Source organism: Salvia miltiorrhiza, chromosome 8, assembly GCF_028751815.1.
Source record: "Salvia miltiorrhiza cultivar Shanhuang (shh) chromosome 8, IMPLAD_Smil_shh, whole genome shotgun sequence".
In the NCBI taxonomy this organism is placed as follows: Eukaryota; Viridiplantae; Streptophyta; class Magnoliopsida; order Lamiales; family Lamiaceae; genus Salvia; species Salvia miltiorrhiza.
The window spans coordinates 6,636,573-6,653,417 of NC_080394.1; the positions used below are offsets into that span (position 1 = coordinate 6,636,573).

At 35.0% G+C, this 16,845-nt stretch overlaps 2 protein-coding genes across 2 annotated transcripts; both read right to left on the reverse strand.

Annotated features, from left to right (window-relative positions):
* Window positions 1-151: 151 nt before the first annotated feature.
* On the reverse strand, window positions 152-5,099 carry LOC131000482 (uncharacterized). The gene is made up of 15 exons (XM_057926401.1): window positions 4,698-5,099; window positions 4,507-4,579; window positions 4,349-4,370; window positions 4,165-4,243; window positions 4,045-4,077; window positions 3,463-3,611; window positions 3,119-3,275; window positions 2,383-2,623; window positions 2,072-2,310; window positions 1,744-2,007; window positions 1,551-1,661; window positions 1,218-1,442; window positions 942-1,142; window positions 696-872; window positions 152-557 (listed from the first exon to the last, which is right to left on the reverse strand). The coding sequence occupies exons 1-15, from the start codon at window positions 4,962-4,964 to the stop codon at window positions 372-374; spliced, it is 2,424 nt and encodes an 807-aa protein (XP_057782384.1). The 5' UTR covers window positions 4,965-5,099; the 3' UTR covers window positions 152-371.
* A 784-nt stretch (window positions 5,100-5,883) lies between these two features.
* On the reverse strand, window positions 5,884-11,343 carry LOC131000486 (peptide chain release factor APG3, chloroplastic). Its single transcript, XM_057926406.1, has 15 exons — window positions 11,073-11,343; window positions 10,863-10,919; window positions 9,736-9,816; window positions 9,561-9,618; window positions 9,352-9,455; window positions 9,216-9,267; window positions 8,758-8,807; window positions 8,584-8,649; window positions 8,350-8,514; window positions 7,852-7,924; window positions 7,603-7,735; window positions 7,377-7,434; window positions 6,689-6,736; window positions 6,352-6,435; window positions 5,884-6,181 (listed from the first exon to the last, which is right to left on the reverse strand). The coding sequence occupies exons 1-15, from the start codon at window positions 11,214-11,216 to the stop codon at window positions 6,110-6,112; spliced, it is 1,245 nt and encodes a 414-aa protein (XP_057782389.1). The 5' UTR covers window positions 11,217-11,343; the 3' UTR covers window positions 5,884-6,109.
* Window positions 11,344-16,845: the final 5,502 nt, after the last annotated feature.

The window sequence follows — 16,845 nt, forward strand, 5'->3', positions numbered from 1 at the left end:
TATCTGTAGATTCTCGATTGCCACCGATATCCATATACCGAAGAAACGAACCTGGCATTGGCAGAAGATTTAAAAACATGAACAATTTATTGAGGAATATCCTATTAATATCAATTGCATGATCTGCTGTTTCTAAATTAACAAAAGCAAATTTTAGTAAAGAAAAACGTTTAAGATAGTATAGATCGTTTTAATATAAGTAAACTGTAAGCAATGTAGATGAGCACATGTAGTTTGGTGAAACCTTAATTTTACATGACATGCTTCTTCCTATCCAACCTATACAAGAAACTATGGACAAAAACGAAAACAGCTGCATCTTATTAAAACAAAGACCTAACTTGTTGCAGTCTCTGTGTCCACATCTCTACTCACTTATCCAGCTGAGATCCCAGCAAACTCGGGTCGTACACCGGAGGACTGCACGTAAAATTCTGGCACACGAGCGCAACGACCTTGTCGGATGCAAAGTTGCTCTTCGCCATAACCGCAATCTTCTCATTATTTTCCTCCCAGAAACCCATTTCCTCTTCATCTGTAGGGTCTATATGAATCACCTGTGTCAACATCAAAGCACGCGACTTTAAGCTCGTATCAGATGGCATATTTGTAATTTTACTGGTATTCTGTAACGGATCTGCTGTCTTACGCAAAACTCATCTCATGAAAATATCAAAGCGGTACTTATGACTTACTGTTTTATTGGGATTATATGATGAGTGGGCAGCAGCTATCATTTTGTTGAATTCGTCGGACGATTTGTGTCCGACCACGACGACTTGCTTTCTCGAAGGGACACCAAGCATATCTGCGCCGCAGCACATCAGAGGCATGGCCATTGCTGTTTCTCTCAACCTCTTCTCGAACACAGCCTGAAAGAGAGACGGAGAGTGTCAAAGGAGTAAGAGAGAGAGGGTTGCAGAGAAAAGCAAAGAAAGTACCAGCAGAACTTCAGCATTTCGCCTGTAACGATCAGAAGCTGGAGCTACCAGTGATGCCAGTCTCACTAAATTGATCACTGCAACAGAGTTCCCTGACGGTTCTGCACCATCGTGGTCCTCTTTGACGCGGAGGAGGACCGAGGGGTCCTCCCCGGGGGTATTGAAATATCCTCCGCCCTCCTTGTCAAGAAACAGCTTGTCCTGAAAATATAGGGTTCGTACGAGATTAGAGAAGCCGGAAACAACATGTTACTTTGCAATTTATCAACACCTTACCTGGGTTTGCTGAAGATCAATAGCCCAAGCTAGCCAATTTGTTGAACTCCCACATTCATACATATCTAGAAGACCAGAGATCAGGAAGGCATAATCATCTAAAAATCCGGGTGCCGTAGACGGTCCATTCCTGAAACTGTGCTGCAGTCTTCTCGTCTGCTCGTCATATAGATGCTTCCGGATAAAAGCTGCTGCCTTCTCCGCTACTTCCATATACTCCTTTGGCTGTAGTTCACCACGATAAATCAAGGAAATATAATAATCAACTCAAGTGATTAATTATTGCAGAAATTCGCACGATGCATGCTTTAAATTTGTAGTCCCACAACTTACGTTGGTTCCAACGACGGGAAAGTGGAACTGCGTTCCTTCTGGTTCGTCCTTTAGGATTTTTGACGCTCTAGCAAATGCAGAAATTGCCAGTCCGTTCCACGACACGATGACCTGAGAAATCCAACATAAAATAGACATCATCTTATATGTAGTAAGATGCTAATGGTCTATTTACATATAAGATATGTGCTACCTTATCATCCAAAGATGGCCTCGGGCGTTTCGACCGAACGTCATAAAGCTTCTTTCTACAAGTACCCAAGATCTCTAGGTACACCTCCAGTGGCATACCGGATTTCGACGCCATCGCAGAAGTACTGTCTCGCTCTATAAGCACATTCTTACCCTTGAACTCGTCGTGAGGGTCGCTCATTCTTGATAGATCGCAATTGCCTGACGATTTAATGTAATAGTGCTCTTTAAAGAGTGGAGCATGCTCTCCAAGTATGTTGTCAATCTATACACAAAAGAAATATATGAACAGATTTATACAAAACAAATGAATGACGACGAATGTGTACCTCTTGGCTGGTCCAGACATAGAAGGCACCCTCCTTCCTCGGGGCACCTTCAAATTCCGCACTATCTGCATCCTCAGCCGAAAATATCTCCCCACTAGGGCCGATCATCTCTCTCCGCAAGTAATCAAGAATGTCCCTCGACGTGCTTGAATAGAACACATCTTTCGTAAGCGAGAAAACATCCAGATAAACATTAACAAGTTGCCCTTGATCGTATAGCATCTTCTCAAAATGAGGTACTGCAACGAGACAAAAGATGCTGATCAAATAACCAGAAGAGAAAACTGTATGCTACTCGTTAACAAACTAACCATGCCAGCATTCATCGACACTATATCTGTGAAAACCGCCTCCAACGTGATCGTGGATACCACCCCTAGCCATGCACTGCAGGGTCAGTGCCACCATACTCAGGTCATGCTTTGCCTCGCCCCGCATTTGGTTATCCTTCAACTTCTTTTTATGATAAAGCATCAGCTGGATTTCAACAGGTCTTGGGAATTTTGGAGCAGAGCCAAAACCACCAAACTTGGAATCATAACTATCCGCAAGCTATGACAGAATATAGAAAATTAGGTATTACTCAACTCTTACTATGTATAATATTTTGAGAACTGATGAGAAATACAAAGTAGAAGCTACATTAGAGTCCCATTTTTTGTTGCCATATAATAAATGAACCATTTAAAATTAACGATGTTGGTTTGTAGTCAAACAAACAAAGATATTGCTTCAATTTCTCGTCCACAACACATGGTCCTTTTTTACGACTGCCAACACATTATGAGCAAGAAGAAGAACATGATGCAGCAGACTCAATATAGCCACCTAAGCAAAAGAGTATTCTTGAATCCAACTGATGTATGCAAAAGGCAAAAACAGCACAAACAATTAATGATGAAAGATAAAGAAAGAAAGAACAAGGTGGAAGAAGACACCACACTAAAATCACAAATAGAGATGAAAAAGGTTCGAGCTCAATCTGTCAAACGAATGTAAGAAGAAGTTAAAGCTCAAAACAAATAATTTTGTCCCCCAAAGTTCTACCTGTTCAGCACATTTCTGGACTGCCCTCTCTGGAAGTCCGTCTGGAAGCTTTTCTGACATCGCAACGGCAGCTAATGCTTCTGAGAGTTGTTCTATAGCAAATGCCCCACCTTTGACCATGGATTCCTTCTTAGTGTCCCAAGCTTCTTTAACCTTCCTATTAGATAAAATATTTCCTCAAACTACAGAAAATCCTTTGAAAATACAAAAAACATGAAGGGTTCTTGTGGACAAAGAATAAGTACTTCTTTCCATTAAATAAATAAACAAAAAAAGGTACCGGGTAAATTTCACTGAGACAAATATTCAACTACCTAGAACTAATTGGATCGGATATCTGTTACCTAAGTACAGTTTTGAAGCCGGGCCTTCCGTATTTATCATCTGGAGGAAAGTAAGTGCCACCCATCAAAGGATTTAGGTCAGGCGAAAGGAAGACGCTTAACGGCCAACCACCACCACCATATAATGCTTGTACGTAAGTCATGTATACCTAGAAAAGTAATGGGGAAAACTGAGCAACATAAAGAACCATTGAAACATAATGATTGCCCCATAATGGTACCTCAAGTTTGGCAAATAGTATCTTGCACATTAGATATTATAATTTATTTAAAGAAATTGTACATAAAGATCTATGGAGGATGACGACGTAAGATATTATCACATTTCTATTCTAGGAACATTGGTCGAACACCAATAGTTTCAAAAGTAAGATTAAAATTTTGGCCATTTTAGTGCTTAACTAACAAAAGAATACGCCAAGTAAGCATGTTATGATGATCTACACTGGTGGAAGACTCTCTCTCTCTCTCTCTCTCGCACACACACTTAAATTTATATGTATATAAAGGAACTAGTGAAATCCATCATAAAGTAATCCGAATGGAAGAAAGCAGACAGAAATGAAGCAATACAGATTATACCTTATCTACATCTGGTCTTTCTTCACGATCCACCTGACAAACATACATCTCTAGTCAATTAAAAAAAAAAAAAAGAACAGAGGAAGAGTCTCCTAACTTCTAAGGAGTTGAGAAACACACCTTGATACTGACAAACCAATCATTAAGCAATTTCGCCACCTCTTCATCCTCAAATGATTCAACTTCCATTACATGACACCTAAAAATTAAAAGATCATTGCAGCCTTCAGATATTTATTGCACTTGCAACTCAATGATAAAGTTCAAGATCCATGTAACACACAACTGATCCAAAAATACATACCAATGGCAAGTGCTGTAACCAACTTCAAATGCAAGCCAGCCGCGTAAACAGCAACAATGCAAAACACCCAGCACGTTATTCTAATGACTCCCACAAAACATAATTATCGCTAAAAATAAATTAATTTTTCAATAACTAGGCTGTAAAACACGCCATACTTGACAGGAAGATAGGGGTATCTCTTTTACGAGCTTCTGCAAACGCCTCCTCACCCCATGGATACCAATCAACCTATTCACACAACACAAATAACCATATTTCTACGGATTCACCTGAAATCATAACTGCGAGCCCACTTAAAAAGATGCAATTTTTTTATTAATTTCACAAAATTCTGAGGCGAAATTACAGGATTATGGGCATGTTGAAGAAGGTAAGGACTGTGCTCCGCTGCAAGCCGGTTAGTGTGCTTCTGGGGCTTCGACGACGCGGTTTTAGGGGGGGACCCGCCATCCGCCATGGCAAGAACTCTAGAAAAGTTGATGGGCCGGCAAGAAACCACCGATAACGGCCAAGAAAATGGAAAGGATTCCGAATTGTCGGGTTTCTTCGCCGAATTATAGGTGGGTTTGTAATGACAGATGAAGCGGCGAGAAATGAGAAGTCTTTTGAGCATATTAGTGAAGAAAAGAAAAGGAATTGATCGAAAATGTAGAGAATTTATAGAGTTGCCGAAAGAAAATTAGGGAGGGAGTTTGACAATTGCCATTTGGTAGTGGTGACGAAGCTGATGTTGTACGTGGCAGAAAAATGGACAGTTGGAGTAGTTAGAACTAGGATATAGCCACTACCAAGCGCTTCACTCATAGATCAATCCATTTTCCATTACTAATAATATCATTAAATTAGTCTGGTTAATATTTAGGTTAATTTCATAAAATGTGTGATTAAATTATTGGATTGTATTAAATTGACTAGTAAATTTAAATTCTTTAAAAATAAATATTGCATTTATATTTTTATTGTCCCATTTAAATTATTTTATTTATTTTTAGCACGAAGGTGTAGATGTACAAATCCACAACGAGGAGCCAAGTAAAATTTAAATTCTGGTTGACAGAATAAGTAGGCCACATTAATCTCACTGTCGTGTACAAAATGATAATTTTTCTAGGCGTAGAGATTAAGCAAAAGTGTTAAGATTCATAAGAATGTAAAGTAGATAAAAATCACATTCTATTTTTAAAAATTGTCATTATAAATGAGACAAATTAAAAATAAAATTGTGTCATTATAAATGAGTAAATTTAGTATTCATTTTGAAACAAAAATACCATAATTTAGTAACATTTTATAAAATTAACATTTGAAATAAAAATTACTTCAGTTGCACTTATCTATATACCTTTTACCGCCTGTAATCTGTAACCATATTGAGTTGTTAAACTGATGCACAAGATTTGACAAACATGAGAAGAAACAATTATTCAGTTGCGATTTTCCATCAACCTCCTTACCATACTGAACCATATCAGTTTGTGGTGAACGAGATATTATAATTAGCAAAACTACAAATCCCATACAAACTCAAATGCTAGAAATCAAAACTGCATTTTTAGATTGATGGCTGAACAAAAATTCCCATATCCATTATCACGTGTGCATCAATATGTTGCAACCAAATTTGGGTCGATCGATGGCTATATACCTAAAGGGAAAATGTTGCAGTGAAGAGACAGTTCAACTGGTACATGCTTAGAACTGAACTCTGCAACTGCTCTATAAAGCACGTTGAGGTTGAGATGTGAAGCAACACGACGATCATGTAGCCATGGCACCTGCAGACAAGGCAAGTTCCTCCAGTAATTCCTTCTGCTCCAGCGTAGCACAAGACTGCATATAAAAGCATTAGCACGGAGAAACATCTGCTCATTAAGATCAGCCATAATTTTCTCGAAGCCCACAGGTTATGTCAAGAAGAGTACAAATGGTGGATTCAACAAGTTAGATCAGAGAAGACAAGCCAAGAAATAAACAAGAGAAAGCATGTGAAAATCATGCACCTGAACGGCCGTCTCAATGTCCCCATCGAGAAATGAAGTGAGCTCGAAGTTCATTTTTAGTCTGTGATCCGTAACTCTATTGTCCTGCAATTCAGGGAGTAGAAAGAATTAACTTGGCACCCAACAACCTTTAAAGTTATATCCACCAATTCGTAAGATTTCTGCTTCCTTGAACACTACTGGAAATCAATCTTGCCAGAGATTTTCGCATCAATAAAGCATGATGGAAGTAAAGAGGACAATCATTTACAGAATTTCTCAGTTTTGCTTATAGATACCTAAAATTTACTAAGCAATTGAGCAATTCAAACCCAAGGTAGCAAAATGCTGGGAATACCTTATAGTTGTATGTTCTAATCTTTTCTGATCGAGCACCAGTACCTACCTGCCATATGTTTGATATTAGTCTAATTAGGGGTTTACAGCCAGAGAAAATAGTGCATAACTATTGCAGTTATAATACTGCATGACAGGAATGAGAAGCCTTGTGGGCATGCAATGATACAGGATATGGTAATTTAAGTTACTTCAGCAATTATACACGAGGGCGGAGATGCTATTAATCCATTGGAGCAATCAATTACACCAAGTTGGAAATATTCGTTTTCATACATTTTTGTTTGTATGGCAGTTTGCTTTACTCCTTACCCACTGAAGACCTCTAGAAAGCATATAACAACAGGATATAAAGCTCAATGATGATAATAGTATAAAACGGCCAATTTTTAGGTATTCTCTTGTACAAGTCACCTAAGGCAGTTGACCTGCCGAAGCATTTTACTAGTAAAGACCACACTATTGAAGGCAGAATCCTCATAAAGGAAAAAAGAAAGAGACTTTTCTAGTTTTCTTAAGGGGGTGTGGGGGAAGTTCATGTTCAAATAAATTTACTCCAGTGTCTTTCCAAAAAATAAAATAACAAATCATCGAACTAGTTTAGTGTTGTGTTCTGCCCCTGCTTCGATAGAGAACGATTTGAGAACAAGATGCATGAAGCATGGATGGAAATGAAGAATATTTCAAACCTGCATCTTTCGCTGGCTGCTCAACTTCTGTTGTTGTTCTCTTACTTTCATCTCATACCTGGAACAATGTTACCCAGTAAGAGCCATCAGCTATCTGTCACACAGTCAATCTAGTTTTTCCACACACATTTCATTTAGACAGTTGATTCATGAGACCAGGACATCGATCTAGAACGAATCACAAAAACTAGGAGATATAACATGACTTCAGTGTATTGCGCCTTACAGTTTTGCTCGCAAAAGTTGCATTGCACGATTCTTATTTTTTAGCTGAGATCTTTCTTCTGTGCAAAAGATTCTTATTCCAGTTGGTTTGTGGTAAAGGTCAGCAGCAGTCTCCACCTTGTTAACATTTTGCCCTGCAATAGGAATACATGCATCAGACCAAAGGGAGATTTAAAGAGACAAGGTGACTTGTCACAAGAAAATCTAACTGTTGTAAATAGTTTATCACAAAGACTTAAGGGAAGCATACCTCCAGCACCACCAGATCTTGCCGTGGTAAGCTCAATATCCTTCGGGTCAATTTCCACATCGACTTCATCAGCCTGACCCCCATGCAGCATTGGTACGAAGAATGAGTTCAACGCAGATAGAGAATATATAGATCAAAGTCAACAAACATAGCAATAGCTTCAAATTAGACAAAATTCTATCATAGATTGCCATCAGACAGCATTCAGCTACTGCTTCAGATGATGCTAAATAATAATAACTGGCGCACCCCAAAATATTGGCCACATGGGTATATGATAAAAACAATTTGAAATATTCAGGTACCAAGTAAACTAAATTGGATCAGTTCATATGCAATCAATATGTTTAGGACATATGGCCTTTGTCCATTCTATTTATTGATCATATAAATGGCACAAAATTTTATTACGTTGTCGACTTAGAAAATAAGCATGCAACTCTATCAAAGTTCTGTAGCAGAATGACTCAGTCAGTTTACAGAAAAAATAAAAGTTACCTCTGGCATGATAGCAACAGTTGCTGTAGATGTATGTACACGACCTTGAGTTTCTGTTCTCGGGACACGTTGAACTCGATGAACACCTGACTCATACTTCAGTTTGCTATAAACACGTTTCCCTTTTATCTCCATTACATATGTCTTATATCCACCATATTCAGCCTTGAAAGCAGAAGATAATTAAGCTATCTGCAAAGATAGTATCAGAACAGGAATGCAAACATGCAATACCTCGGAGCTGGAGACAGGAGAGAATTTCCAAGAGTTACGTTCACTATACTTCTCATACATGCGTACCTATCATAGATTAAGAAGGTAAAAACAAATTTAATTCATATATTCATGCTAATGGAAATTCCAGAAAAAACATAGTCATCACAAAGAAAAAGTGAAACATGTACCTACAAGATCACCAGCCCAAAGTCCAGCCTCATCTCCACCAGTACCAGCTCTCACTGTATATAAGAACATCAAACACCTTAGTACCTCGTATCAACTAAACCTGTACCAAGAAAACACCACTAAGGGGTCACAGAACATGATCTTGCTCGGAGAGCTTCAAAACCATAAGAAAGACATAAGACAGCTCAGAACTGCTCAATTATATTTCATCTACTGAATACGATCGCTTAAATGAATAGCAACCTTCTCATGCAAAGCGCTTGGGATAAGAAATGACAAAAATATGCATACTCCATTTATCCAGAAGAAGAATTGATGACAGGGTTGTACTCACTGTAAGGTTGCATTATGCTGAACTAAAACTTCTCCCCTTCAAGTTAGAGAATAACCTTACCTTAACAAGTTGATTACAGTTCATAAATTTTCTACCTATTGACATAAAGCAAAATAAAATAACTAACCTTCAAGCAATATATTTCTTGCATCAAGAGGATCTGTTGGGAGTAGCAAGAGCTGTATGACATAGCAAAGAGGTTTCAATTGATGAATTAGGACAAAATTTTAGAAAACAACCAGCTAGCAAAAAGAATGGATAACCTTTAGCCTCTCTTCAAGCTCTTTAATTTGATTGGCTAAACTTGCGATTTCTGAATTTATCATCTCAACCATGTCTTCATCATTACCCGCCTCTTTTGCCAAAGCTGATTTTAAAGTTAGATTAAGTCAGCAAATAGATATGCAAACTAAAGCAAAAAGGGGATCTCCAAAATTCCTTCAACCAAAGAGAAACATAAAACGACGTAAACCTTTTGCTTCCTCTAGCTGCTTCTGACAATCCTTGAAGCTTCTAAATGTCTCCACGACCTACTAGTGCAAAGAATCCGCTTTTTAATGTGTTAAAATACATAATAAAAAAAGTACTAGATTGAATAGCTCTATGCTTGAGAAACAGATCTCAGTAGACTTTTCAAAGCACGTTACCTCATCAAGCTCCGCCAAAGATTGTGCTAATTTCTGATACTCACTTGGATTTGAGGCTACATCTGGATCAGCCAGTCTAACCTAATTTTTGTTTGCATGTAAATAGAAAACTTCATTCAAACTTTGGAAGTTGTTCTCAAATAAGAGGAAAAAGTAAAGTGCCAAATAGATCATTTGGAAATAAATGAATAGTAGATCACATAAAGATGCACTCCAATAGCCATAGCATAAATGACCATAAACATGAAAACATCTAAGACACATCACGAGCCACAATGATTATGCCTCTTGGTTCCAGTTCCAGATATGCAAATGTAGTTATGCACTTATGCTTATTTCACCATAGATGATCTCTACTTGGACCTTTCCGTGGAAAGAAAGGTAATCTAAGAATTGGGTAAAGCATAAATACACCTTTCCTGATTCGATCGTAAATCTTTACCTACCAAAACATTTTTTAGTATTTAGTGTGTACAGGGCTTTAAAACTTAGAGCACCATCAAACAAAATAGAGCAGATCAGCAGATAATATGATAAAATTAAAAAAAACAAATAGAAGCATTCATTTTTCCTCGCAACAATTGCAACTAATATGAATGGTACTCTAGGTATTTCTTCTAATACGTCAAATTACCATGTTAGCACAACAAACTGATAAAAAGTGCACGTACAGAGATTGGGAAAGACACAAACCACGCATACTTACAGGTAGGGCCTAATGAATTTAGACTTGAGAACTCAAGATGATTATAACACTATTAGACCTCAGCCAAGGATGCTAAGGGTCCATACCCCCTAGGCCCTAGCTAATACCATTCAATTAAAAGTTTTCTCCACAGTTACTTTCACAATTAGTGGTCCTGAGCAAATTAGCATTATCAATAATGATTTACATTGATGTTACCATTATATACATATACATATACATGATACTAAAAAGTCACTACACTGGCTCTAATCAACTACTAACATATTTTCATAACTACGTAACAAATTTTCCAATTAGTAGGCAAAAGAAGGCATTAAAATCCTAAAAACAAAAAAACAGAGTCAATCAAAATCGAAAGCACGTAAGCGGTATCAAGCTCAAAAATATTCGCAAGAAAATATAAAGACCCAAATCGTACCGATAATTCCTTCCACGTCTTCTCAGCGGACTCTAATTTCGATATTAAATATGGTTCCTACATTTCCAACAAAACACAACATCAGCAGCAGAGCAACAACAGTAATCTCAACAAAAATACCGAAAAAATCAACCCCACCCCCCTAGTTCAACCCTATCTTCTTCACACAAATAAGCTATCACTATACTGTACGAACTATTAACTAATTACCGCCGAGCACACTATTCTTCCCGAACGACAGCGTCGGGTCGGAGGCTGCAGGAAGAACGCACGCCGCGGAACGCGACTCCCCGCCGGCAAATGCGCGGTGGCGGAGGAGAAACGAGCGGCGAAGCTCGCCGTTAAACTGGTCATCGTGCTAGCGGCTGAGTTTAGGATAATTGGATAAAACGCGCGAATGAATATTTTCACAATCTTTTATATTTTCCGTACTATATACTACTATTAAAGAATAAATCGTAGGTTAGCAGTAGCGATTTTAGAATTAAGCAGCGGAATTTTGTAAACTGTGGATAGATAAAGGGTTGGATCCGGATAGGATATTTGTGGCCTGAGAGGCGGGTCGGGTTGTTTGGAAAGGGTAGAAGCCTGTGATCAAACTACCGCCAAGTATCAATAATTTCTTCCGCTGATTGTTTAATTTTTTTTTCGCATCTGTTAAGATTTTATATTTTATTCCAAATGATTTGCAAAAATTTAACCACATTAATTGAATTATAGGTATTCATGCATTACAAATAGCTTATTCGTTATTCTTATTTCTCAAATAATATAGCATTCTCACTGAATCTGAACCCCACAAAATATATAACAGTAAACTATATTTTCAATTTCCCTCAAATGTTTACTCCTTTTGTTATTTTAGTTATGTCTCTTAAATTTATACTCCTTTCTAATTTTAGTAAAATTGCTTAACACAAACTGATAATATAAGTAGAATTTTTATTCCACTCAAAATACATTCAATCTTTTTTATTAAAATTCGTATCATTCTTCCCTCAAAAAAATATTCGCATCATTCTTGTAATTGTTGACAATAATTTGAAGAAATTAGTTTCAGGTGGCAAACTAATGAGAAATACTAAAAGAATAATTGTGAATCAGCATATAGATGGTAAACAATCGAAGTTTTCAACTGATGTTGATATTTTTTATGATTGTTGAAGGGTTAGCTTAACATAATATTAAATATTGTTGAATGTTGATGGGATGCTGATACGAGATTGCTAATTAATGAAATTTGTTGTTGAATGACGATTACTTTAAATTCTATTAATAACCATACCCACGGTTCATTAGATATAAATGGAGTGCATATCATATAATAATCTTTGAGATAAATAGAGCAAAGTTAGAGATAGATAATATTGAGAGCATTTTTTGCTCAATCTTGTAATTGTATTTTTTTTTTGTCATTATTTTTTTTGTTATTGATAGTGAATTTTTTTTGATGATTTTATGTGAATGTGAATTTTTACGATTGAATCATGTAAAATTTTAAATATTATTTTTTTTTATTTTTCTTCATTGCTACATCATAAACCCGTTAATCAAATTTTAACAATTTTGAAAAGGGTAAAGATTTGGTGGAGGGGGGAATGGAATACCCTCATATGAAATCCACCTAAAATGCACGCGACGAGGTATGTGTTTATTTGTTGCCAATCACTCAAATTATTGATCTCAAAAAAAAAATCACTCAAATTATAATATTTCTTTAACCATTATATATGTTGTAAAGTTGTAATTGCTTGAATTTATTCAGACCGCATCTGATTTTCGTCGTTATTTATTTGTATCATAATCATATCTCTGTAGTCCACGTACCAGTTGATGCTAACAAATTGGGACCCATTTCATGTCGGTGCAAATGTGCAATAATTTGAGACAATTTGAATGTGAAGAGTAAGTCACACATCACTCTTTTAAATTATTCAAAAATACTTTATCTATCTTTAAAAATATTAATCGCTTTTAATAAGATGAATTTTAAAAAATATTAGGTGAATGTATTATAAATAGAGAAAATAAAATATAAAATATAATAAAAGTAAGTTTAATATTAAGAAATACTCAATTTTATATAGTAAAAATAAATTATATACATCACTCTAAAAACATATAAAAATTACTTATTTTTTGTATGAGAAAATATTTTACTTTTAATGAATAAAAAATACAAAAAAAGCTATTAGTCGTCTATTCTACTCATCCAAAAAAAAAAAACTCCACTCTCTCATGAGCATTTTTTATACGTTTTTATAAATGTGGGTATTATTTTTTTTTTTTTCAGTTTCATGGATATAATGCTTTTAGGTAAATAAAATATTTTACTAAATCAAATGAATCAATTTTTATTTGAACCAAAATTACAGCGAGCCATATTGTGCCGGAATAGCATCAGTTGAACAAAATAGTAAGAGATTTATTGTAGGGATAATGTCAAAAAGTGGAAAATACATAATTTTACAGAACGTGCAAAAATAATATAAAAAAAAAAAAAACATATTTTTAAGAGACGAACAAAGTATCATTTTACCAATGCCCACTTTAACTATAATGCAAATTTTTTTTGCAGAATTGTTTGACGGGTCAAAATTTGTTAGATGGATCGAATATCAAAATTCAGATTTACTTATGTATATATCTAATGACATATGTAATTTCTCCTAAAAAAATAACATATGTAATTTTATTCAAATTGTAAATCATTTTTTTAAAAAATTTCAAATCATCCAAATTCAAATTAACTCATATATTCGAACGGCATAAACAAGTTCAACTTCCACGAAATTTATATGAAAAATATATTTATACTAAGGTGTTTTTTTTTTTTTTTACTTTTTTCCCTCTGAAATGAAGGTGGATGTTAATATGTTATGTAAGACAACATGATGAATTAGTATTCGTCGAATGACGTATGCGTTATTCGAATTTAAATATTAAGATATCAATAAAATTACGTATGTCTTGTTCAATATATATGAATTGATTTGAATTTGGATAATTCTATTGTTGTGATGTGTTGTTATGGTGTCGACACGATACAATAAAATAAACACAAACATGATTTATTAAGGATATGCTTGACACGATGAACACGACTTGCACAAACGTTAATACATGTAACACGAAGAAGACACATATTTGATAGTGTTGACACGATACACTAGCAGGATAAGTTAAATTAATATGGATTTATGTAGTGTCATGAATATCTGGTTTGATCTTCTCAAATGGCTTGGGATTCAGTCGGTCCTGCACTGCTGCGCAAAAGATCACCTCCGAGCTTTCTCGAGCCTTGGGACGAAAGAAACGACTCTACTGCTCTCAAGCTTGTGGATTTGCACTGTGGGATGTATTTGGAAAACGAGGAACGAATGTATTTTCAACAATGGCTCTTGGAGTAAAGAAAAGCTGATTCTTGATATTAAGACAACGCTGTGGAGCTGGAAGAATGTCTTCAATCTGAAAATTTTCTCCCCGGATTTTCGATCTTGGTTGATGCACGCTGGTTTGACTGAGTGATGTTGTTTGGTTCCTTCCCCATGTTTCATTTCTTTTTCCCTCTTTTTGAGGCCTTGTGCTGCTTTTGTTCTCTCTGGTACTGCTGGTACCAAACTTTCCCTCTGGTTAATTTAATTTCCATCTTTCCTAATCAAAAAAAAAAAACTAATATGGTCAACTCTAGGTTTATCCCAAGACCCTAGCTTATTTTGTGGGATTAACCCACACTAATTATCCCACCTCCCCCATGGGATTAACCCACACTAATTATTCCACCCCCTCCATAGGCTACTAATTTAGGTATTTGATATGTTAATCCAATTTATTTCAATGGATACCAAACACTTTTTGGGATTAATTACCAATGATATCAAACACCTATCTGAGATTAGAAATCATGACTAATCCACACTAAATTATCAGGATAATTTATATCCTGATTAATCCAATACTGAAAATCAAACGGGCCCTAATGATATAACGCTGACACAACATGACAAATTCAAACCGTAATAATAAAAATAAATTTTAAATAATATTAATTATATTCCCTCATTCCCATAAAAGTGTGCATTTTTTTGCTATTTTAAGACGTCTCTCAAGAGTGTGTACTTTTCAATTTTAGAACATTATTCTATCAATAAAAGTGGGCCCTTCATAAAAGTGTGTCCTTCTTCCACTAATAACGCGTTCACCTAACATTTGTTAAAACATGTGTCGTCCACGCTCTTATGAAATTGAGAGAGTATATATTGTATAAAAATAACACTTACAAACACAAATTTAATTATCGTATTATATAAGAACTATATGAATTTGATACAAACACAGTATAAAATTATTATACTCTTACGTCATAAGAATACAAATACAATATATTGTAATTCATTAATTTCGTACGTATATATAGCGTGTATTCGTAGGGATGAGATTCAGTGTCCCACAATTTTATGTGTGTCATTGTGTCCCATTCTTATATCTATTATTTTAAAAATATAATTTATTATGATACTATGAATTATATTTGATTTTTATTTTAAAAAATTAAATTTTTTTATAAGAAAATAAATAAAATTAAAAATGAAATACAAAGTGGGGCATCGTATGATATAAAAAATTACAAGTTGTACCCAAAGCCGTAGGCGAGCAAGACGATATTGAGCATGTATGGTGTGCCTACCCCCACCCCCAATCAATGCACCTACTGCTGTTAACCTTTTTGAAGGCTGACGAAGCGTTACAGAGTAACGACAGGAAGCAATAAAACAATAGTAGTATAGAATGCCAAACAAATAAGAAAAAAAGTTACAAAATTACACTCACGCCCAACACTCAAATTATCATGTCTTCAACGCAATTTTAATCATACTCTCGTGCAAATGCCACTGCAGATTTGAGTCTACGACTGTGAATTTTATGTTGCATTGTTATATGAACATATAATCAAATTTAATTAGTTATTTTCTTTTTTTATATTTAAAATAGTCATTTTCTTTATGTCACTAAAATGTTTGTTTTATTTTCTAATAAACTATGCATGCCGACTAATTGTTGCTTTGCGTGAGTTATTAGTATCTCCAACTTTTGTTTTAAATACGAATTGTGGTTTATTTTCACTGATTATATAAGTTGCTGCACATTCACATTATATGTTAATGTATTTGTGAGCCTCAAAAAATCTTGTGTATAATGGAGTAATTTTTATTAGTCTATTTGAGAACATCCAGACGATGAAGGCATCCTCGGTTAATATAGAGATTTAATCATATACATATAGATGTGGTATATGTATATATTAAATGCGATGAGGGATCTCCAAGCATTGTTGACAATAGTAGAATTAATAATTTTTTTAACATTGTTTCTTATTCTAACATCTCATACATTATTATTGGGATGAGATCACAAATTGTACATAAATTAATCAAACTTCAATTCATTCATCTCTCTCTCTCTCTACAATGAAGAATAGCTAGATTGAGATTTGATTTTTATTTGTTTTGAAATTTGACGATTCCGATAATAATGTTTAAGATAGTAGAATAAAAATAATATTAAAAAAAATGCTGGCGTGGATTAAATATAATGTCAGTTATGTACTTATGTTCGTGAAAGATCAAATATGCTTTTATAAATGGTCAGCGACGTATCACTCTTTCACAGAAGGAAGCATTTGCAATATTTTCAAAGTAAAAAAAGTAGTTTAGGTAATAATTAATATTTTTCAGTACCTAATTAAAAAAAAAAAGGAAAAACCTTACAATCGTTTTAGATTTTAGTCACCTATCATTAGATTGATTTATATGCGTTGGTTTAATGTATCATATGACTGATATTTACTTGAAAAAGAAATTTTTTTACTTGGTTCGAATCCGGGATTTAACGAAAATTTTATAAATTTTTCGAATATTGTTATTCAAAACTACATACTGCATTATTCAACACTTTTATTCAGGGTCTCACAAAAAATAGCAAT